Source organism: Salvelinus alpinus, chromosome 7 (assembly GCF_045679555.1).
Source record: "Salvelinus alpinus chromosome 7, SLU_Salpinus.1, whole genome shotgun sequence".
Taxonomy (NCBI): domain Eukaryota; kingdom Metazoa; phylum Chordata; class Actinopteri; order Salmoniformes; family Salmonidae; genus Salvelinus; species Salvelinus alpinus.
The window spans coordinates 32,947,823-32,972,557 of record NC_092092.1 but is presented as its reverse complement, the minus strand read 5'-3'; the positions used below and the strand labels follow the sequence as shown (position 1 = coordinate 32,972,557).

At 43.3% G+C, this 24,735-nt stretch overlaps 1 protein-coding gene across 1 annotated transcript in view; it reads left to right on the top strand.

Moving 5' to 3' along the window:
* Nucleotides 1–956: 956 nt before the first annotated feature.
* Nucleotides 957–24,735, top strand: part of LOC139580836 (carbonic anhydrase-related protein 10-like) — a gene marked incomplete in the record, with an annotated part of 315,977 nt that continues 292,198 nt past the window's right edge. Inside the window, 2 exon segments of the mRNA XM_071409901.1 lie at nt 957–1,187; nt 1,742–2,211. Of these exon segments, the coding sequence (XP_071266002.1) occupies nt 2,151–2,211 (61 nt within the window).

Below are 24,735 nucleotides of genomic sequence, written 5' to 3'. Positions count from 1 at the left end.
GTCACAATGTCTTAATATGATTAGGCTACTTTAAAAGTATCCTTTAGGCATGCGCACGTTTGTCCAAAACGTAATTCCATTATCCTCAAAATGTCTTGACATTAACCAGGTTTCCATGCAACCTTTTCATGCAAGTAAAGTACATGTCGGATAAAAAATGTCACTACATCATGGGAAAGCATGCAGTTTATTAGGTTACAGATAAATAAATGATGATGAACTTCACCGGGTGGTGAAACTGCACGGTAATGAGCTTGATGCTCTTTTCAGTAAATATGACATGATGATTACACTAATCTCACACTTTTGTCCATAATTATCTCATCATGCTGGCTGCACCCACATTGTATCTGCGAGCTGTTGTCTAGAGTGCACATGCCAATACCAGAGTGGGTACATTTGCTATACTTATGCAAAAAAAATATGTGAACAAACCATCAGTAAGCCTAGAGTTTAAAATGTGATGGAAATAAATTGAACTTCTATTTTGTATTCGGTACATGGGAATTTAACTGCCAAAGTTATTTTTATATGCACTACATATTTACCCACAGACTTTATTCCACAAGTGTTACAAAACACCCAAAAGTTTAATGACATTCAGAGATTGTCAAGTCAAGCCTTCAATACTGGGTAGGCCTACAAAGTAGGAGGGGATGTATTTTCCGTTTGTCGAGATTGACGTAGTACATTTATTGTGGCGTTAAAACCGCAAACCATGATATTTAAGTGCCTGAAGTCGGTATGCTTTGTTTATTGGTTGTGTGGTGCATTAATTGAGAACAATATTTAAATAATGATAATGACACAGGTAGCAATGCTATTGCCCCCCGCTCTCTCTCGCTCTCTCAAACCAGCTTCTGCCCTTACCACGAGGGCTGGGCCACAGTCTCCCATCCACCTGTGCCCGCGTGCGCGCGCATGGAGCACCACACGTGCCTGCGCATCATTTTCTGACGTCCGCTAATCTGGAAGCTCTCTCCCTGGGCTCGTGGCATAGCCTGGTACTCGCGTGCCAGAAGACTACCGTCACAATTTTTCACCTCGGGATAAAAAAGGACAAAATCAACAATTATACTCACTTTTAAACTCCGTGTGGAAGTTTTTGGGGACTCGATAGCATCAGTCAGATTCTTTATTTTACATTAGGATAACAGTATTTTGATTTTACATTTTTCTCAAGAACGGTAGGTATCCCTCACTCTTGGTATTTGTGTATAGGATGTAGGCTAAGTTTAGCCTGTAGATGGTTATTTTCACAGCTACAGTGCAGGTATTGTGAACTGCGTCAGTGTGTTGCTTGGCGGGACCTGTGAGTGGGCACCGGGCTGCGCTGATAAGGGGGGGTGCCTCTGTGTGCTGATGGCTCAAGCTTGATCGTAGTGCAGGGATTGTTGTGTGAAGTATTAGTGATTATATTCTTGAAGATGTTATCAAACATTCTAATAGATTATGAGGGGTTCGTAAAGTTTTCATGAACGCGTGAGATGCGCGATAGCGCGCTTGGCACGTTCTGTATCCTCCGGTTGAACAGTGAATATGAGCGAAGCACGCCCCCTTGCAGATGAACGCCCAGTCTCCCCTGCTCTCCTGTCCATACGCTGTCAATGGCAGTTAAACCCCCCCCCCCCCCCCCCCGACGGAGTTTTACCATTCATAGTTATGGAGTTAAGCAGATATTTTTAAGCTAGGTTATTCCTCTGTCTAATCTATAACTAAGTTTAACTGTCTCTCGTTCCAGGAAAACGAGGAAGATACTTCGACCATGGTTGTGTTTACACGGAATGACTGAAACTCATCTTTTCAAATCGCAACTGACGCAAGGAAGAAGTACATTTATGGACGGTCTTGGCGGGGCACATAGGAACTCTACTACTGTATGAATAGCCTACCAACTGACTTTTGCTTCCAGGATTCTACCGTTGGTTCTATATTTGGGTCTAAAGTTCAGTGGTTCTGTCATCTGGGATTGTTGTTTTGTGGGAGAGTGTGGCGTCATGACTTGGAGATAGATCTTGCTATGAGTCTGGCGTGGAAAATACCTCTTGGAAGGTGTGCAGCGGGTTACAGACTGGGAGGACTCGACATCGGCAACTGATAGGCTACCCCTGTTTTTACCGAGCGTAATGCACCTGGCATGAAGACAGAGAATGGATATTATATGGGAACTATTTATTATTCTTCACGCCAATTTCATCATCTGTATATCAGGTACGTTTTTAGTCATTTATATTCTTGATGGGTCCGTTGTGAGACGGAGAAAAGGGCTTGTGCGTTGGATGAGAACGGAGGGAGGGAGATTTGGTAACGAAGTTGTAAAATGTTGCTGAAAATGTTGAAATGAATGAAAACGTTACGAATTATGTGTGCCGTTGATGGTTGGATCAATTGATAGGCCAATTGATATAGGATCTATTGATATGATTCATCTGAGAACGAAGACATTTACGGGCAGAATTTGCCCTAAACTCGGATCTCATCAGTTGTGGTCTGTGAATGTCCCTCGGAATAGATATGGGACAGCCTATAAATCGGTAGCCTATATTGAGGCCAAATTGTGTTTGTGGTGTATTTTATTAAGTGCAGTATTGAATTATGCAAGTGTTTAAAAACTGATTTCAATTAGAAAGGGTCAACTGAACGTATGATCACCAGGACAGAGGTTGTGTGAGAATGATTTCGTAAAAAAAGATCTATATCTATATTATAAATTATTCGACATATTTCTTTAACAGGTTCAGGCTCAGGGCTGACGTTTGCCCAATTTTGCATCGGGGGAAATTGCGGTGTATTTCGTTAAATTATGAATGGAAAGTGATAGTGTAGTATTAGGCTACCACTACTGTTGAACTGTTATAACGAGACAGTGCTACGCGTGCATGAATAATCACCACAGTAACATCAACACATGCACTGGCCATGGCGCAATGGCTGTTCCAGAACTATTACAGCTATTATACTGTTAATGTGAGTGGATATGTCCTGCGTAGTAGATAGGAACAGTATTGACTTCTCTTTATCATGTGAGGCTCAGGGCTATAGTATCACGTTATTTCGAGTTTGATCAAAATTGGGGTAAGTGTGCGCATCAGCGAGCGCTGGTTGTGGTGGTGCGCTGCTGGGTTGTGCCATCATGAGTACTCCCGTTGACTATTAGGTAAAATGCATTAGGCTAGATCCATCATCACTCTGCAATGCAAAAACACCTGCTCATCTGCCAACAATTTGTTATACCAACATTGGAGAAAAGGAATGTAATATTGTTGGTATGGACTACCTGCCTGTTCTTGTATCAAAATCCGGTGTTACTCTTATAGCCTATTATTGAAGCGGGTACCCGTTGAGGGGTCGAGTGCTGTACATTAGAGGCGTGCGCCCAGTCGTTTGCTGTGACGATCAGGGATAGGCATATTTGTGCTCAAAACCTCTCTCTCCCTCCTTCCCTTTCTCTCAGATCTGTGAGCACATGATTTACGCCGGGCTGTCCTTTGGCACATGTTCCCTACAGCTGGACTAAATTAGGATTGTAGGATAGTTATAAAGGACCACGCACGCAGGTCAATGCATTTGATACCCCGTGGAATGTAGTCAAGGAGATTAGCCAACGTAATATTTGGATGACTGGACAGCTTACCTTTGAACCCGGTCAGACTGCTCCTTTCTGCAAAAGGCCATAGAAGACACATTATGATGATCAGCTTGATTGTGTAAAAGTTTAAAGGTTTGGAAAAGTACTGCATCACATGGCTATATCTCCTCAATTGATACAATAGGCATAACCCCAATTTTACAACTTTACATCATGGGACCAATATCTGGCCAACCTACTACACAGTGTAGGTATACACACCATCTCCAGAACCAGCCAATTGAGACCAGCCAACTCTGTTTTAGCATTGGAACAAAATATACACTAACTAACTGTCAAAGACATACATTATGTCTCATTCTGCCTTACGTTTAAAAAAAAAAAAAATCCATCTGTAAAAGGTTTCATATAATATGTGACTCTACCTATCTGAGCTAAATTGTAATACCATGCCATATTGATCTAAAAAAGGGAGATAAATGATTATCATTGAACTGCTGAAAGTTATTGATCCAGATGGCTTAAGCATTTGTTTAATCTCTACAATAGAAACAGCCAACCCTGGGACTGTATCAGCTGTATCATGAGACCACAATAGGCCTACAACTGACTATTCGGTTTGAAGCTTTGACACTTTCAGAGATAACACTGTTGTAGACTGTCATTTCTCAAAGTGAGAGCCAAACAAGTCTCACTTATCCTCAATTGTCTTGTCGGATACTGCTAGGCTTTCCGTTGACTGTGAGTGCCAAGTAAACCATTTTCTTCTCTGTTCTCATTTTGTTCAACCACATGCTGATGCCTTTCTATCCACTTAAGAGCCTTTTCACACTTACGACACTTTTCGTAAAAAATCTCAAATGTAAACTTGCGTATTTGCTACAGTACATCTTGACCGCTACCTCCGGAGGTAGTGCACAACCCTCGCAGACAGTTGCCCCCTTGAAGCATAGCAGTGTAAACAGAATTGCAACGCTGAGCCAACACTCCTACAGTATAAATGGTAATAGCAGAGAAATATTTTTGAAAAGCTGAATTGTATAGACATTTTCGTTATATTTGAGACTTGTTTTATTGAGTTTTTACCTGAAATTGCAGTAACAGACTGTCACAGTCTGAAGTTGTTGCAGCAGCTGCCAGCTGCACTGAGACAAGTAAAACTATGAATGGCCATCCCCATCACCAGAAACATGTCAAATGTAGATATAGGATATGAAAAATGGGATATGTTTTTGTCATTGGGAAAATTGTGTGGTGAATTCAGAGGTGGCACCACAGGCCCAAGAGTGGTGTGGGTGAAATTGTTTGCCTGGGGCCCAGAGTTTTTCTTGATCTTGTACTAGGCTAACCTAACCAACTCTGGACCCTAGTTGTAGCGTATGACATCGTAATAAATCAACGGTTTTATATGGGCTATGATGGGACCAGATTATTTGTCTAATCAGGTCATATGGTTTAAAAAAAAAACTCCTGGAAAAACTCCTGGCCCTAGGGAGGATGGAAACATAACCCTTTACACAGACAGAGACAACAACTGTGATTGGACAAAAACTAACAGGGCTGAGCTTGCTGTATGCAGGGTTCCATTGTGTAGGCCTTTGCATCTGCAATATTATTAAAAGGACCACCCGAAGTGTGAATATAAACCCAATTTGATCACATTCACATTTTCTCAGAACACAAATAAATGGGCCTATTTTAGGCTATAAATACTGTGCATTTGGAAAGTATTCAGACCCCTTGACTTTTTCCACATTTTGTTACATCAAAGCCTTATTCTAAAATTGATTATTTGTATTTTTCCTCATCAATCTACACACAATACCCCTTAATGACAAAGCAAAAACAGGTTATATTTTTTATGTGCAAATTTATTTAAAAAAAATACAACATTTAAATATCACATAACTAGTCAGGCCCTTTACTCAGTATTTTGTTGAAGCACATTCAGCAGCGATTACAGCATTGAGTCTTCTTGGGTATGACACTACAAGCTTGGCACACCTGTATTTGGGGAGTTTCTCCCATTCTTCTCTGCAGATCCTCTCAAGCCATATCAGGTTAGATGGGGAGTGTCACTGCACAGCTATTTTCAGGTCTCTGAAAAACATCCCACAGCATGATGCTGCCTCTACCATGCTTCACCGTAGGGATGGTGCCAGGTTTCCTCCAGACGTGACGCTTGGTATTCAGGCCAAAGAGTTCAATCTTGGTTTCATCAGACCAGAGAATCTTGTTTTTCATGATCTGATAGTCCTTTAGGTGCCCTTTGGCAAAGTCCAAGCGGGCTGTCATGTGCCTTTTACTGAAGAGTGGCTTCCATCTGGCCACTCTACCATAAAGGCCTGATTGGTGAAGTGCTGCAGAGATGGTTGCCCTTCTGGAAGGTTCTCCCATCTCCACAGAGGAACTCTAGAGCTCTGTCAGAGTGACGATCGGGTTCTTGGTCACCTCCCTGACCAAGACTGTTCTCTCCATGATTGCTCAGTTTGGCCGGGCAGCCAGCTCTAGGAAAAGTCTTGGTGGTTCCAAACTTCTTCCATTTAAGAATGATGGAGGCCACTGTGTTCTTGGGGACCTTCAATGCTGCAGAAATGTTTTGGTACCCTTCCCCAGATCTGTGCCTCGACACAAGTCCTGCCTCAGAGCTTTCCTTCAACCTCATGGCTTGGGTTTTGCTCTGACAACTGTGGGACCTTATATAGACAGGTGTGTTTCTTTCCAAATCATGTCCAATCAATTGAATTTACCACAGGTGGACTCCAATCAAGTTGTAGAAACATCTCAAGGATGATCAATGGAAACAGGATGCACCTGAGCTCAATTTTGAGTCTCATAGCAAAGGGTCTGAATACTTACGTAAATAAGAAATGCAAACATTTCTGTAAACCAGTTTTTGCTTTGTCATTATGGGCTATTGTGCGTAGGTTAATGAGTGAAAACTCTATTTGATACATTTTATAATAAGGTAAAGTAACAAAATGTGGAAAAGGGAAAGAGGTCTGAATACTTTCCGAATGCACTGTGCATTACTTGACATTTTCCTGGCCAGGCGTAGATGGGATCAGAGCGCATAGGTTTCTCTAGGCTACCTGCAGCTTTGGTTGTTATCAGTAGGCTACAGTTGATCAGACTGAAACACAGACTAATCGTGCATGTTGACAAATCATTTTTGGTGGCGGGTATGGGCCTCCATATAAAACTGCTCGTCATGGTGAATTCACTTATAGAGTAGAGTAGAGTATTATATTATTAATCCCAATTTGGAAAATAGTTTTATCACAGCATGCATCATCAATGATTTACAATGACAGAACACGCAACTATGACCAACACATTATTTATTTTTAAATAACAAAACAAAATACACATTAAGACAAAGCCACATGCACCAACCATAGTATCCCTAAAATAATAGTCTGATTCAAGTGCTGTTTTCTATCCTACACTGGGGAAAACAGGAAACAACATTTTCCAATAGAAAGACCTCATAAGGCAGTTAATCCATCATACTCATTAAAAAGCCTCATGGCTGTGGGTAAAAATTACCCACGTTTTCAGTTGCAATTTGCTTTTACCACATGTAATGATTTGCACAATATTGATACAAAAAATGAAGCCTGGTTTGTTGTACCGTAGGCCTACTTTACTTTCATATTCGTATTAGAGGGTTAATTGTTCATTTATAGTATCTCTGTGCTTTTGTCTTGAAGCTCAAATGTATTGAGTGTAGCCTACAATAAACCCTTTAATTATCTGCACATACATGCTTGTGAATTGTTGCATTATTCAAGAGTGTAATATGGTTTGGTTGCATTATTCAATAGTCTAATATGTTTTAGAAGAAAAGTTCTGTAATTATTGAATAGTTTGGGGTTACTAGCTAGTAGCTACTGTGATATTTACGCTCAATTATCACATTGCCATTCTCAACAAAAGGTAAGGCAAGGATGTAATGTGAATCGAAAAGTAGAATTCTCTTTCGCCACACCGCTCTTCAGACTCTCCATTATATCTCGTAGTGGGAATAGGGCTGTTCATGTACATGTCGACCAGCTCAAAATCCCTACGTTTCCCAACAGAGTGAGCGAGAGAGTGAGAGAGAGCGAAATCTAGCTGGTCATGGAGAGGTTTTGCTGAGATTGAACACATAGATTAAACTGCAGCATCAACTCTTAATATTGCACACATAAGTCTCTGGAATCAAATCAAATGGTTCTCCTCTCTACTAATGCCCCCAGCCCTATCCATTCCTTCCTAAAAGGACTACGCTTCTATTGGCAGTTATTAGTCTCAATTACTTTTTGGGTAAAAAACCTGGGTTGAAGCTCAGCATTTCTCTCTGGGACCTCTCCAGGACATCTCAGCTTACTCATCACATGACCATAATTCCCTGAAGCACCTCTGTTGTTTTGCATGATCCCATATCAGCTGTGTCTCGATGGAAGTGTGAAAGTTGCCATTTCCAATGCAATCACTGGCTACTTTGTTTTCCTTTTGTCTTTTGAACACGCTAGTAGACAATGTGTCATCACTGAATCTCCCCTTCATGTCGCTGCCTGTCTGAGTTTTGCAGACACCAGATCAAGTATATCTACCATCAGTAGGCCTAAGGATAAGCACACCCCTGGGTCAATACAGTGATCCAGGACATAATCTGAGTAGAATACCCACATCAAAACATTTTAGACGGGTCAATGGCTTACTGTAGCAGTGTTTTCTATTAGCGCTGGCTGTTGTCGAATCAGCCGATTACAGACTCATTATCAGCCAGATACATTTTCCACTTTATATTAACATTTTCCACTTTATATTAACAAGGCTACATTTAATTTAAAAGTTTCAATTCACTAGTCCGTCGAGCCCTCTACTGCTAGAATGAACGATATGCATCTTGTAGGGATCTAGTGATAGCATAGGCGCCTGTCAGTTACAAAGTGAGCGATGACAGGGAAGCACTGCAGAGAGGAGGCAAAGCGAGAGGTTTCCCTCTCGCCCAAATCTGTCCAAAATAAACCCAAGGCGTCTCTACGGGCTTATCTTGGGCCTAAGCTTGTCGGCTGCCTCCCGCCTTTAGGAAAACGACCCCCATTGTCAGGGCAGAGACATGAGCATCTGTACATTATATACAGGTCTCTGGTTGCAGTCGAATTTCTTTGCGCGGAGGAAGAGAGCATGATGCTTGTGAATTTGCACGTCCCACCCACCCACCCAGCAAACTGTCGTTAAAAAGACGTTGAAAAGACGACTATGCCCGGCGGCTAATGTACGTTCGGTTTTGGTTGAAAATACATATTTTTCATATTTTTCATGTTGTCGAAAATACGTCTTTCATGTCGTTGAAAAGTATTTACTTGTAGCCTATACACATGGATGCAGCAACCAAAACATGGTCTGTTACTTTTTTTTATTAACAATCACACTACTCATTACATTACTCCAGTATTTTCCCAAAACATTCAGTCAAAGAACACTATCTAGTGCAGCTATAACAGACAAAATGCAGTGAAGTTCAAATGAATGTAATTAATTATATTCATTGAATAATTATCCATCACCAATTATAGATATATTTTGTTGCGTTAGCAACGGCCCTGTGTGTTGGTGACGTGAAAACCACCGCCCCCGGCTCTACCAGGAGCATGCTTGAGGTAGTCTACCACAGCTCTCTGAACATCATGGTCAGTGGCCTTACTGTTCCATTTCTTGACTGCAGCTGTAAGACCAAAATAAACACAGTAAGTTATAGAAAAGACTAATGGGTATGGAGCATCTTACAGATTCCCCACGGCACTTAAATCCGCGTTCAGGCCTCAAACCACCGGTTTATCAATAACCAATGGTGGATATTTTGTGTTGTGCAGTAATAATGATAATGTATTACATTTATTCAGAATAATTTGTGGGTTAATGTGGATAAACGTGTTTGATTTTCCATGTCTATCAAAGACAAAAAGCAATTTACAAGATAAGTTTGGTTAAAGTTGTCCTTCTCGGGCTGACAATTGATTAGGGCCGGGCTCAAACTTGCACACAGTGTAGAAAAGACGAGGGCCTGTTTGAATGGCGCAAGTTGTCTCTTTCGCTCCTCCCTAATAGACCATTATAATCACATTCATTGGTAAACTCTGAACACTGTAGCCTAATATATTTGTCAGTATGCGGAGATCGCAAGTAAAAAATTCAACTTGAAACGGGGGAATGTTTCGCCGACTGGTTGCTCAGGAGACAAAGGAAATGTCAGATGTATGGAAGACATTTGACTTGAGCTCATAGAAAGAGGAAGGAGCCAGCGCTGCGTGCATGAGTCAAACAAGTACTGTAGGCTACTATATCTTTTTTTCTGATTGCTTGGAACAGTGAAAACAACACAAAATAATGTATAGGTGTACCAGAGAGTTGATCTGTACTAATGAAAAAAATGATAAAGGCTTTATTATTATTATTATTTAGGACATTGTATACTGTAGGCTAATTATTCAAGAGAATGCTTGACTGCATTTAAATTCATGACTAGTAGGCTGTGTGATGAATTGAAGTAATAATATGGTCTAATTGATAACAGGCCAGAAAGCTAAACAAAACCAGCATAATGACATACTAGAGAATCTGCTCTAACGAAAAAAAAGAAATTGGTAAAGCATTTATTAGGGCTACATCATAGCAAAAAAATGTTTTAACAGAATTTGAGAAAATATCACGTTGGGCCGACCGTTATACATTTAAGCATTTAGGGCTACAGCATAGCAAAATAAAAATTAAAAGAATTTGAGAAAATGTCACGCTGGGTGGACCATTATACATTTTTAGAACTTTAGCGCCAATAGGTTAAAAGGCCATTAAGGTCACATGATCACCTCATTCAAAATTGCCAAGCTCCTAAAACCATTCTTTTCAAAAAGGGACCACACAAATTACCACCATGCAAATGAATAATTGGTTTAGAAGACAAAATAACAATCTAGCCTATTAAAACAGACATAGCAGGTCATTTTGATTGTGTGACCTTAGTGACCCTTTAAGCAATGGGTGTAGTAAAGTCTTTTCTTATGCACAACGCAACTCAGCGTGTCTGTTTACAGACTGTAGCCATGTATTGTCTGGTTACGGTAACAGAAAACCCAGAGGACTTTGCTTTTATGGCTATGACACTCACAGCCATGATAAAAAATGTCATCATAACACATGGACTCTCATGTATTATTGCTTAAATATACCATGGCTGTTAGCCAATCAGCTTTCAGGGCTCAAACCACCCAGTTATTAATACAAAATATACTACAGAATAATGACATGTTTGTATGTACCGTTGACAACAGAGTACACAGTTGTGTTTCCTAATCCCCACTTTGCGTGATGGCTGTTGAAGTTGAACAAGGACATCAGGCCATTGGTAAAGAGCCTGAAAGTCAAGCACACATAGGATGTAGTATGTGAATTGAACACTTTCAAACTGCTGAGGAGATAAGGCTCTTGGGTTTACTGTCTTTGTTGCAGACAGTTTGTATCACTAATGATACCTTTAAAATGTCTTTCTTATTGGATCCATTCTAGAGATATGACATACCTGTCCATGACCTTGTTGGCCCAGTCCTTTGTCCTTACCACCAATTTTGCTTAACCTTGCAATCTGTGTCAAGAGACTTTGTTTGAAACACCGGAAGTTATGCAGTAATGCACTGTCTCAGTATGACTAATAAATACATACAATTCTACAGGCATTGCTTGTAAGAGTGGAATTAACTAATTGTATCGCTTTAGGTAGTGTGAAAAATGCTGACTAAATCTACAGTGTAAATGAAATGTGAAAATAAATTCATTTTCACCGTCAGATTTTGTACATCCACAATTTGTAGCTGCTTCTCTAGTTGCTCAAAGTCTTGCTCCGTCTCCATTCTCTTGACATGGAACTCAAAGAGTCTTGGGGCTCTGCTCTCCCAACACATTTCACCTCCTCCAATATCTCCACCAATTTAGTTTGGACACACTTCTGAAATGAGAACATTTTGTTGACACTGGAAATATGGGGTTGTCTCATGCAAGAGGATCCTGACAGACAAGTTGATTTGCAAATAAAAGTGAAATTTGACTTGCAATAATACATATAGTTCAACGTTTCAATAATATTCTATATTCTAATGGGTTCAGTGTTTAACTTTAACACAAGTTTCAATTTTGTAGTTAATTTTTGTCGTTCCACAAAATAGGTGCCTTTGGGACTGGCAAGTAGAAGCCCTGGATGAATCTGCAAAATTCAAAGCCAACTCAGTGTCAACCCAGAGGTAAAAAGCAAAAATAAATAGCACTTGAATTTCTTAAACATACACACTACAATACATATTTTAAGGATCGTTTTAATCTTCAGTTACCAAGACGGAACATGATGTGTATCATTTCTGCTCATTGTAAGTAAACTAGCACCGATAAGCGAGCGCGTCCTCGTCGTGTGCATGTTGTCTGTGTGTGCTCTTTAGTTACTACATAACTGCTCTCACCTTGTCTAGTAGAGTAACAGGATGGATATGGAGAACGCCTGTGCTCTCTGCTCTGGAGGTGGGACTGGCTAGTAGAAGCCCTGGATGATTCTGCAACATTCAAAACCAATGAATAAACCTTCTGAAGGACTTGACCGGTTACCTGATTGAGATTTCTGGACTTGTAAGCCAAGCTGTACTCTTGACCCACCCAATCTGTGTTTGGTCCAGATAGCAAAACAGGTACACCAAATGGCAGAGGGAGAGTTCCAGCTGCTGTGTCCGCTGGATCAACTCATGGCCAAACTGTTGGAGGGTCCTGAAACACAAGCATTATCTAAACCTTTTTCTGTCTGTAGGTGGACTACACTTTTGATTACTTAACAATCGTCTCTTACCAACTACATCCCGAACATGGGTAGATGGAGAATGAGAGGGGCTAGAGCTGCTGTGTCTGCTGGGTCGACTCCTGGCCAAACTGTTGGATGGTCCTGAAACACAAGCATTATCTTAACCTTTTTCTGTCTGTATATGTCTGTTTTTCTGTCTGTAATGGACTACACTTTTGATTACTTAACGATTGTCTCTTACCAACTACAACATGGGTAGAGGAGGAAGAACGAGAGCGGTTTCGCTGTCTTTTTGGGACTGCCTAGGTGAAGTTGTTGATAGTCCTGCAACAAACATTTAAACCAGATGAATAAACCTTTTTTAGTAGTTGACAGGTTAGCTGATTAAGATGTATGTACTTGTCTGGCAAGCTGTACTCTTGACCCACCGTGTGTGAAGTGAGATGGGGAAGGAGAGCATCTAGAACAGCCAGCTGAATTCCTGGATTGCCCTGAAGCACAAATAAAAACCCAATTTGGGTGTGATCAGGACAACTTAAATGCAAGAATTTGGATAGGAAAATGTACAGTTGAAGTCTCAAGTTTACATACACCTTAGCCAAATACATTTAAACTCAGTTTTTCACAATTCCTGACATTTAATCCTAGTAAAAATGCCCTTTCTTAGGTCAGTTAAGATCACCACTCTATTTTAAGAATGTGAAATGTCAGAATAATAGTAGAGAGAATGATTTCAGCTTTTATTTCTTTCATCACATTCCCAGTGGGTCAGAAGTTTACAGGCACTCAATTAGTATTTGGTAGCATTGCCTTTAAATTGTTTAACTTGGGTCAAACGTTTCAGGTAGCCTTCCACTAGCTTCCCACAATAAGTTATGTGAATTTTGGTAGAGGTCGACTGATTATGATTTTTCAATGCCTATACCGATACCGATTATTAGAGGACCAAAAAAAGCCAATAACGATTAATCGGCCGCTTTTTATATATATATTTGTAATAATAATGACAATTACAACAATATTGAATGAACACTTATTTTAACTTAATATAATACATCAATAAAATCAATTTAGTCTCAAATAAATAATGAAACATGTTCAATTTGGTATAAATAATGCAAAACAAAGTGTTGGAGAAGAAAGTAAAAGTGCAATATGTGCCATGTAAAAAAGCTAACGTTTAAGTTCCTTGCTCAGAACATGAGAACATATGAAAGCTGGTGGTTCCTTTTAACATGAATCTTCAATATTCCCAGGTAAGAAGTTTTAGGTTGTAGTTATTAAAGGACTATTTCTCTCTATACCATTTCTATTTAATTTACCTTTGACTATTGGATGTTCTAATAGGTACTTTAGTATTGCCAGCCTAATCTCGGGAGTTGATAGGCTTGAAGTCATAAACAGCAGCATTGCGAAGAGCTGCTGGCAAATGCAGGAAAGTGCTGTTTGAATGAATGCTTATGAGCTCGCTGCTTTCTGCCACCGCTCAGTCAGACTGCTCTATCAAATCATAGACTTAATTATAATATAATAACACACAGAAATACTAGCCTTAGGTCATTAATATGGTCAAATCTGGAAACTATAATTTTGAAAACAAAACGTTTATTCTTTCAGTGAAATACTGAACCGTTCCATATTTTATCTAACGGATGGCATCCGTAAGTCTAAATATTGCTGTTACATTGCACAACCTTCAATGTTATGTCATAATTACGTAAAATTCTTGCAAATTAGTTCGCAACGAGCCAGGCGGCCCAAACTGTTGCATATACCCTGACTCTGCGTGCAATGAACGCAAGAGAAGTCACACAATTTCCCTAGTTAATATTGTCTGCTAACATGAATTTCTTTTAACTAAATATGCAGGTTTAAAAAAATATACTTCCGTTTATTGATTTTAAGAAAGGCATTGATGTTTATGGTTAGGTACATTCGTGCAAGGATTGTGCTTTTTTCGCTAATGCGCTTTGTTAAATCATCACCCATAGTCTTCACACAGTTCGCAACGAGCCAGGCGGCCCAAACTGCTGCAATATACCCTGACTCTGTTGCACAGAACGCAAGAGAAGTGACACAATTTCCCTAGTTAAAATAAATTAATGTTAGCAGGCAATACTAACTGAATATGCAGGTTTAAAAATATATACTTGTGTATAGATGTTAAGAAAGGCATTGATGTTTATGGTTAGGTACACATTGGTGCAAAGACAGTGCTTTTTTTGTGAATGCGCTTGTTAAATCACCCGTTTGGCAAAGTAGGCTATAATTCAATGATAAATTAACAGGCACCGCATCGATTATATGCAACGCAGAACAAGCTAGATAAACTAGTAATATCATCAAGCTAGCATCTTACTTTGGCTCCTTGCTGCACTCGCATAACAGGTAGTCAGCCTACCACGCAGTCTCCTCATGGAGTGCAATGTAATCGGCCATGATCGGTATCCAAATTACTGATTGTTATGAAAACTTGAAATCGGCCCTAATTAATCGGCCATTCCGATTAATCGGTCGACCTCTACATTTTGGCCCATTCCTCCTGACAGAACTGGTGTAACTGAGTCAGGTTTGTAGGCCTCCTTAGTCGCACACGCTTTTTCAGTTCTGCCCACACATTCTCTATATGATTGAGGTCATGGCTTTGTGATGGCCACTCCAATACCTGGACTGTGTTGTCCTTAAGCCATTTTTCCACAACTTTGGAAGTATGCTTGGGGTCCATTGTCCATTTGGAAGACCCATTTGCGACCAAGCCTTAACTTCCTGACTGATGTCTTGAGATGTTGCTTCAATATATCCACATACTTTTCCTACCTCATGATGCCATCTATTTTGTGAAGTGCACCAGTCCCTCCTGCAGCAAAGCACCCCCACAACATGGGGATAATTTTTTTTCTCCGGACGGTTTTGGAGCAATGGCTTCTTCTTCCTTTCTGAGCGGCCTTTCAGGTTATGTCGATATAGGACTCGTTTTACTGTAGATATAGATATAGTTTCCTCCAGCATCTTCACAAGGTCTTTTACTGTTATTCTTTGATTGATTTGCACTTTTCGCACCAAAGTACGTTCATCTCTAGGAGACAGAACGCGTCTCCTTCCTGAGCGGTATGACGGCTGCGTCGTCCCATGGTGTTTATTCTTGCGTACTATTGTTTGTACAGATGAGTGTGGTACCTTCAGGCATTTGGAAATGAACCAGACTTGTTGTGGAGGTCTAAAAAAAAAATCAGAGGTCTTGGCTAATTTCTTTTGATTTTCCCATGATGTCAAGAAAAGATGCACTGCGTTTGAAGGTAGGCCTTGAAATACATCCACAGGTACACCTCCAATTGACTCAAATTATGTCAATTAGCCTATCAGAAGCTTCTAAAGAGCATGACATCATTTTCTGGAATTTTAAAGCTGTTTAAAAGTCACAGTCAACTTAGTGTATGTAAACTTCTGACCCACCAGTGAAATAATCTGTCTGTAAACAATTGTTGGAAAATTACTTGTGTCATGCACAAAGTAGATGTCCTCACCAACTTGCCAAACTATAGTTTGTTAACAAGAAATTTGTGGAGTGGTTGAAAAATGAGTTTTAATGACTCCAACCTAAGTGTATGTAAACTTCCGACTTCAACTGTATATGTACAGTATATCATGTGTGAACAATAATCCTGATAGGCAGAGTATCAGGAATCTAGGTAAGACCCAGATGCAGACTGAGAGGAATGAAGTGAGCAGCCTTGGAAAACCGGTCGACCACAGTCAGGATGGCAGTGTTGCCCTCAGACGGGGGGAGACCCGTGACGAAATGCAGGGATATTTTGGACCAGGGACGATGAGGGACAGGCAGTGGTTGCAGAAGATCACCCGGAGCTTGCAGAGGTGTCTTATTCTGGCATAGGCCGTGCAGGCGGAGACAAACACGGCGACATCTGGAACCATCGTAGGCCACCAAAAGCGTTGTCACACGAAGGCCAGTGTCCGACGGGAACCCGGATGGCAGGCAAGCCTGGAGGAATGGGCCCACTCCAGGACCACAGGGCAGACAGCGTCAGGCACAAACATCCGATTATCAGGGCCCCCCAGGGTTCGGCTGGGACTGCTGCACCTCCCGGACCTGTTTCCCTATACCCCAGTTTAGTGCCGGCACGAGGCGGGAAGGATGTTCTCGGGCTCCGGGGTGGTACCCGTGGGGCTATAGCGGCAGAACAGTGCATTCGGCTTGACATTCTTTGATCCCGGCCGGTACGAGAGGGAGAAGGTTAACCGTGTGAACAGCAGGGCCCATCTGGCTTGCCTGGAGTTGAGGCGTTTGGCGATGCGGAGATACTCCAGGTTATTGTGGTCGGTCCACACGATGAATGGATGTTCCGCCCCCTTTAGCTAGTGCCTCCATTCCTCCAATGCCATCTTCACCACGAGAAGCTCACGATTCCCCACATCGTATATTCAATTCAATTCAATTTTATTTTATATAGCCCTTCGTACATCAGCTAATATCTCGAAGTGCTGTACAGACACCCAGCCTAAAACCCCAAACAGCTAGTAATGCAGCTGTAGAAGCACGGTGGCTAGGAAAAACTCCCTAGAAAGGCCAAAACCTAGGAAGAAACCTAGAGAGGAACCAGGCTATGAGGGGTGGCCAGTCCTCTTCTGGCTGTGCCGGGTGGAGATTATAACAGAACTATGCCAAGATGTTCAAAAATGTTCATAAGTGACAAGCATGGTCAAATAATAATCATGAATAATTTTCAGTTGGCTTTTCATAGCCGATCATCAAGAGTTGAAAAACAACAGGTCTGGGACAGGTGGCGGTTCCATAACCGCAGGCAGAACAGCTGAAACTGGAATAGCAGCAAGGCCAGGCGGACTGGGGACAGCAAGGAGTCACCACGGGCGGCAGTCCCGACGCATGGTCCTAGGGCCCAGGTCCTCCGAGAGAAAGAAAGAGAGAAGGAGAAAATTAGAGAGAGCCAAGATTTTCAAAATGTTCATAAATGACAAGCATGGTCAAATAATAATCAGGAATAAATCTCAGTTGGCTTTTCATAGCCGATCATTAAGAGTTGAAAACAGCAGGTCTGGGACAGGTAGGGGTTCCATAACCGCAGGCAGAACAGTTGAAACTGGAATAGCAGCAAGGCCAGGCGGACTGGGGACAGCAAGGAGTCACCACGGCCGGTAGTCCCGACGTATGGTCCTAGGGCTCAGGTCCTCCGAGAGAAAGAAAGAGAGAAGGAGAAAATTAGAGAGCGCCAAGATTTTCAAAATGTTCATAAATGACAAGCATGGTCAAATAATAATCAGGAATAAATCTCAGTTGGCTTTTCATAGCCGATCATTAAGAGTTGAAAACAGCAGGTCTGGGACAGGTAGGGGTTCCGTAACCGCAGGCAGAACAGTTGAAACTGGAATAGCAGCAAGGCCAGGCGGACTGGGGACAGCAAGGTGTCATCATGCCCGGTAGTCCTGACATATGGTCCTAGGGCTCAGGTTCTCAGAGAGAAAGAGAGAACGAAAGAATTAGAGAGAGCATACTTAAATTCACACAGGACACTGGATAAGACAGGAGAAGTACTCCAGGTAACCAACTGACCCTAGCCCCCCGACACATAAACTACTGCAGCATAAATACTGGAGGCTGAGACAGGAGCGGTCAGGAGACACTGTGGCCCCATCCGAAGAAACCCCCGGACAGGGCCAAACAGGAAGGATATAACCCCACCCACTTTGCCAAAGCACAGCCCCCGCACCACTAGAGGGAAATCCTCAACCACCAACATTACAATCCGGAGACAAGGCCGAGTATAACCCACAAAGGTCTCCACCACAGCACAAACCAAGGGGGGGGGCGCCAACCCAGACAGGAAGATCACGTCAGTAACTCAACCCACTCAAGTGACGCACCCCTCCTAGGGACGGCATGAAAGAGCACCAGCAAGCCAGTGACTCAGCCCCTGTAACAGGGTTAGAGGCAGAGAATCCCAGTGGAGAGAGGGGAACCGGCCTGGCAGAGACAGCAAGGGCGGTTCGTTGCTCCAGAGCCTTTCCGTTCACCTTCACACTCCTGGGCCAGACTACACTCAACCATATGACCTACTGAAGAGATAAGTCTTCAGTAAAGACTTAAAGGTTGAGACCGAGTCTGCGTCTCTCACATGGGTAGGCAGACTGTTCCATAAAAATGGAGATCTATAGGAGAAAGCCCTGCCTCCCGCTGTTTGCTTAGAAATTCTAGGGACAATTAGGAGGCCTGCGTCTTGTGACCGTAGCGTACGTATTGGTATGTTTTCCATGGCATTGAGGCAGTGGGAGAAGGCGGCGCAGGGATGTAGCTTGAGGTCCAGGGCAGAACGCTGGGACAGGACAACCCCACTCACACATCAGAAGCATCGGCCTCCACCACAAACTGAGTGGAAGGGTCCGGATGAACCAAGATGGGAGCTGTGGTGAAGTGAAGTTTGAGGTCCCGGAATGCCCGGTCAGGAGCTGGAGACCACGTGAACGGAGCCTTGGGCGAGGTGAGTGCGGACAAGGGGGAAGCCAGGGTGATGTAACCCAGGATAAAGCGGTGATATAAGTTGGTAAACCCCAGAAAATGTATATGTACTGTCGAAGTAACAATGTTTATTATAATCCAGCAGAGGCAGGCAATAGACAGGTCAAGGCAGGCAGGGGTCAGTAAACCAGAGGTGGGGCAACAGTACCGGACGGCAGGCAGGCTCAGGGGCAGGCGGAGTGGTCAGGCAGGCGGACTCAGAGTCAGGACAGGCAAGGGTAACAACCAGGTGTCACGTTCCTGACCTGTTTTCTGTTGTTTTGTATGTGTGTGATGGTCAGGGCGTGAGTTTTGGGTGGGCATTCTATGTTGTGTGTTTCTATGTTGGTTTAGGGTTGCCTGGTATGGCTCTTAATTAGAGGCAGGTGTTTTGCGTTCCTCTAATTAAGAGTCATATTTAGGTAGGTTGTTTCACTGTGTTCGTTGTGGGTGGTTGTTACCTGTCTCTGTGTTTGTGTTCTGCACCAGATAGGTCTGTATCGGTTTTCACGGTTTGTTGTTTTGTTTGTTGTTTGTAGTGTTCACTTGTCGTCAAATTAAACATGTTGAACACTAACCGCGCTGCACTTTGGTCCTCTCCTTCACCCCTGGAAGAAAGCCGTTACAGAACCACCCACCAAACCCGGACCAAGCAGCGTGGCAACAGGCAACGGCGGCAGCAGCAGCAGCAGCGGGAGCTAGCAAGGCAGAGTGGCTGGAAGCCCGAGAGGCTCCCCAAAAAAATTCTTGGGGGGGGCACACGGGGGGTATGGCTGGGTCAAGTGGGAGATTTGAGCCAGTTCCCCGTGCTTACCAGAAGGAGCAGTGGGCTAAATTGAGGTACGAGTCGGAGAATGTGGAGGAGTTATTGGACAGATTGGAGGAAGGTGAAAGGATGGGAGATTATGAGACATTTGATGAGTTGTTGGTGATATTGGGGGAGAGCGAAGAGAGAGAGATGTTGGTTTGGCGTAGCATACACGGTACTCGCCCTGAGGTGTGTGATTACCGTGGAGAGCGGGAGTACGGGCAGACACCGTGTTATGCGGAAGAACGCACGGTGTCCCCAGTACGCGTGCTTAGCCCAGTGCGGGCTATTCCACCTTGCCGCACTGGGAGGGCTAGGTTGGGCATCGAGCCGAGTGCCATGAAGCCGGCCCAACGTATCTGGTCTCCAGTACGTCTCCTCGGGCCGGCGTACATGGCACCAGCCTTACAGGTGGTGTCCCCGGTTCGCCTGCATAGCCCAGTGCGGGCTATTCCACCTCGCCGCACTGCCAGGGCTACGGGGACCATTCAACCTGGTAAGGTTGGGGAGGCTCGGTGCTCAAGAGCACGTGTCCTCCTTCACGGTCCGGTATATCCGGCGCCACCTTCCCACCCCAGCTCAGTACCACCAGTGCCTACACCACGCACCAGGCTTCCAGTGCATCTCCAGAGCCCTGTTCCTCCTCCACGCACTCTCCCTATGGTGCGTGTCTCCAGCCCAGTGCCTCCAGTTCCGGCACCACGCACCAAGCCTCCTGTGCGTCTCCAGAGCCCTGTACGCACTGTTCCTTCTCCCCGCACTCGCCCTGAGGTGCGTGCCCTCAGCCCGGTACCTCCAGTTCCGGTACCACGCACCAGGCCTAGAGTGCGCCACGAGAGTCCAGTGTGCCCTGTTGTTGTTCCCCGCACTAGCCTGAAGGTGCGTGTCCTTAGCCCGGTACCTCCAGTTCCGGTACCACGCACCAGGCCTACAGTGCGTCTCAGCCGGCCAGAGTCTGCCGTCTGCCCAGCGGCGCCTGAACTGCCCGTCTCCCCAGCGGCGCCTGAACTGCCCGTCTGCCCAGCGGCGCCTGAACTGCCCGTCTGCCCAGCGGCGTCTGAACTGCCCGTCTGCCCTACGCCGTCTGAACTGTCCGTCTGCCATGAGCCTGCAAAGCCACCCGTCTGCCATGAGCCTGCAAAGCCGCCCGTCTGCCATGAGCCTACAGAGCCGTCCGCCAGACAGGAGCCGCTAGAGCCGTCCGCCAGACAGGAGCCGCTAGAGCCTTCCGCCAGACCGGATCAGCCAGAGCCTTCCGCCAGACCGGATCAGCCAGAGCCTTCCGCCAGACCGGATCAGCCAGAGCCTTCCGCCAGACCGGATCAGCCAGAGCCTTCCGCCAGACCGGATCAGCCAGAGCCTTCCGTCAGCCCGGACCTGCCAGAGTCCCTCAGCCCGGACCTGCCAGAGTCCCTCAGCCCGGACCTGCCAGAGTCCCTCAGCCAGGACCTGCCAGAGTCCCTCAGCCAGGACCTGCCAGAGTCCCTCAGCCAGGACCTGCCAGAGTTCCTCAGCCAGGACCTGCCGCCCCTTATCCCGGTGCTGCCCCTTATCCCGGTGCTGCCCCTTATCCCGGTGCTGCCCCTTCATTTAGGTGGTTTTAGTTGGAGGGTGGTCATTGGGAGGGGGATACAGAAGCGGGGAGTGACTATGGTGGTGTGGGGACAGCGTCCGGAGCCTGAGCCACCACCGTGGTCAGATGCCCACCCAGACCCTCCCCTGGACTTTGTGCTGGTGCGCCCGGCGTTCGCACCTTGAGGGGGGGGTTCTGTCACGTTCCTGACCTGTTTTCTGTTGTTTTGTATGTGTGTGATGGTCAGGGCGTGAGTTTTGGGTGGGCATTCTATGTTGTGTGTTTCTATGTTGGTTTAGGGTTGCCTGGTATGGCTCTTAATTAGAGGCAGGTGTTTTGCGTTCCTCTAATTAAGAGTCATATTTAGGTAGGTTGTTTCACTGTGTTCGTTGTGGGTGGTTGTTACCTGTCTCTGTGTTTGTGTTCTGCACCAGATAGGTCTGTATCGGTTTTCACGGTTTGTTGTTTTGTTTGTTGTTTGTAGTGTTCACTTGTCGTCAAATTAAACATGTTGAACACTAACCGCGCTGCACTTTGGTCCTCTCCTTCACCCCTGGAAGAAAGCCGTTACACCAGGAGGGTGAGAAAAAGAGAGACTGGGAAAAGCAGGAGCTGAGAACAAAAATGCTGGTTGACTTGACAAACAAGACGAACTGGCAATGGACAAACAGAGAACACAGGTATAAATACACAGGGGATAATGGGGAAGATGGGCGACACCTGGAGGGGGGTGGAGCAGATCAGGGTGTGACAGGGTGTGAAACAGATCAGGGTGTGACACAGAGATGGCTGATACAAAAAGGAAAAATCCCATCTATGCTACCCTGTGAAAGGTTTGACATTTCCCACTGACTCTTCAGTTTCTCTTACTCCGTCCAGGCGTGTCCCCATTAAATTCATCCTGGGCTGGGGTAGAGAAAGAATAAGACTGGCTTTTCTGCCTTTTTTGGGACTGCCCAGGTACCACCAGCTTGAAGCAGATGAAACCTTAACTAACTTTGCTGGAGTATTGAAACACATCATCCCGAGATGTTCTGAAACATGAGACGGTGTGTTGTAACACCACTTAAGAATGTGTTGTGCAAAACCTTGCCAGGGCACTATCAGAAGAGGTTGAACATACATTGATTTGATGTTTCACGTTCTGTTTAGTGATGTTAAGTTCTAAATCAAGAATTAGATACCTTGTCTTTTGGTGTTGTTTCCTCTCATTAAAGCTTCTAAACACTATAATGGTGTTTCACATCCTGTCTAGTGCAGAATTTCTTCTGCAGTATTTTCATTGATTTATGTATCTGATCATTGGCAGGCATTGTTGAGCAATGAGTGCCCAATCCACCAGTAGTAACTTGAGGTTTTCCAGGAAGCATTGCAAAATGCTGTATTTGCCTCTGCCATTAAACATTGGAAAAGTGGGAATGGGTTGTCTTATCATAGAACAGAATTTTGTTTGAGGGTTTTGATGTCCGTACACCTCATGGCACAACAAGCTGCTTAATACTATTATAGAATGTATACTTTTCTTTCTTCAAACATGCATACAACAATGTGTAAAAAAAAGCATAAAGTCTAAAAATGTATTACTCAAAACCTTCTAAAAACAGAGCAAGATAGGAAGTGCAAGGAGATTAAAAACAGACTTCTAATGAGTTAAATCACTCAATTTTCTCTATCTTTGGTCATCATCATATAAAGTATACTTAGGCCAACATTTTGAAAAACATATGCAGCTGGGAAAAAAATATATGGTAAAATGAAATTAACAAATCATTGAAACGACTTGCATGAATTTTTACGAAGGACATGTTGGCTGTTCATTTGAGTCAATTTCAATTCACCCGATTATCATGGCTGTGTGATTGAGTGTGTAAATGCCCAATTAAAGGTACCATTTTACTGCCCCAGAAGACGGGGGTCCAATTCCCACTTTCAACCTTTCTCTGTCTCCTCCTGTTTCTAATCTGTGCAATACAAAAATGAATGTGAAATTCCATTTAAAAAAGTCTCCATAGTTTCTTATCATCAATCAATATGTAGTCTATAAACCATTTGCATTTCTTAACTATTTGATTGTATCAGAGATAGTCTGAAAAAAATTATGTTTTGGTGCTGCCTTTTACATGCACTGAAAACCCCCAAAAGTGTTTTCACACCACTCTCCTAAAAACATCAATATTCAGATTGAAGATCCTCTTCGGGTGTTTCAGAGTACTTTTATTCTGTTTTAAAAAACTTTCCGTGTATCATAACACTTACATAGGGTTTACATTCAAACACCCTCCAAACACCAGATCTCAGGTTAGATGCATTACTTTTCATAGTTTCATTACACAATAATGCTGTTTTGAGCCGTTCTGTTTTTACAGTGTAGGGAATCAACTAATTGTATTGAAAATTAATTCATTAGCCAAAGTTGATCATAAAACATGAAAATAATTAGGCTTGGGCTGAATACCGTGTACCGGGGTATTTAGAGAGCCACGGGATGGTTTTTCAATACTGTCAATACCGTTTAAACAATTTCTTTGAAGTTTATCAATACATTTTAATATTTGTAACTACTTATTAAGTAAATACCTGCAGTAAACTTGTGCAATACGTTAGGAGTTAAAGCAGATTGCGTTCTCCATTTCACCTGTCACATTATTTTAAATGATGAAGCTTTGAATAGTTCCCCATAACAGTTGAGCCAGTAGCGTGTTTGTTTGTAAATAGCACAACGGGAGAAAGCCGAGGCAGGTGAGTCCAGCTTTGTATTGACAGGGCTTGTGTTTTATTTGAAAGTCCACAGTGTTTCTTTGCTTCAATAGAGTGATCAGGGATGTGCAACTATAGTTTTCCTTTACAGGAAATACATTAGTGCAACACATTCGGCAGGAAACAGCTCAATTTTCATCAGATGACAATAGAAGTGCAACACTAATTGTCTAGTAGCCACACAAGTAAATGAATGTACAATGAAAAAGCAAGGTCTTTTTTGCAGAAATTATGCATGGCCATCATATTTGTAATGTTTATCATATAAATAATGTAGAGTAGGCTGGCTACACTGAGAAAAGTAGCTGCACATCAGTCAGAGTGTTGTCTGCTGAGAGAATGCCTGTTCTTGAATTCTTATCCTAGTGGAGAAGTGCAACTGAAGCACAAAATGAGTCTGATGCCGAGCAGAAATTACAATAAGATGCATTTTAGATTTGCTAAAAGCAACGCAGCAAGATATGTGACTGACCACCTGGATTCGGTCTAATGTAGCAACATTTTAAATGGTGTTTTTTACATTGGATAAAAGTAGAGACACAGAGCTACAAAATGGTATATGATACAATGCATTTGAGGAACAAGTTGATAAACTTGTAAACTCACTATTGAGAAAATGGCCTTTGAATGTTTTGGTATCTAGTGAAGAGCTCCT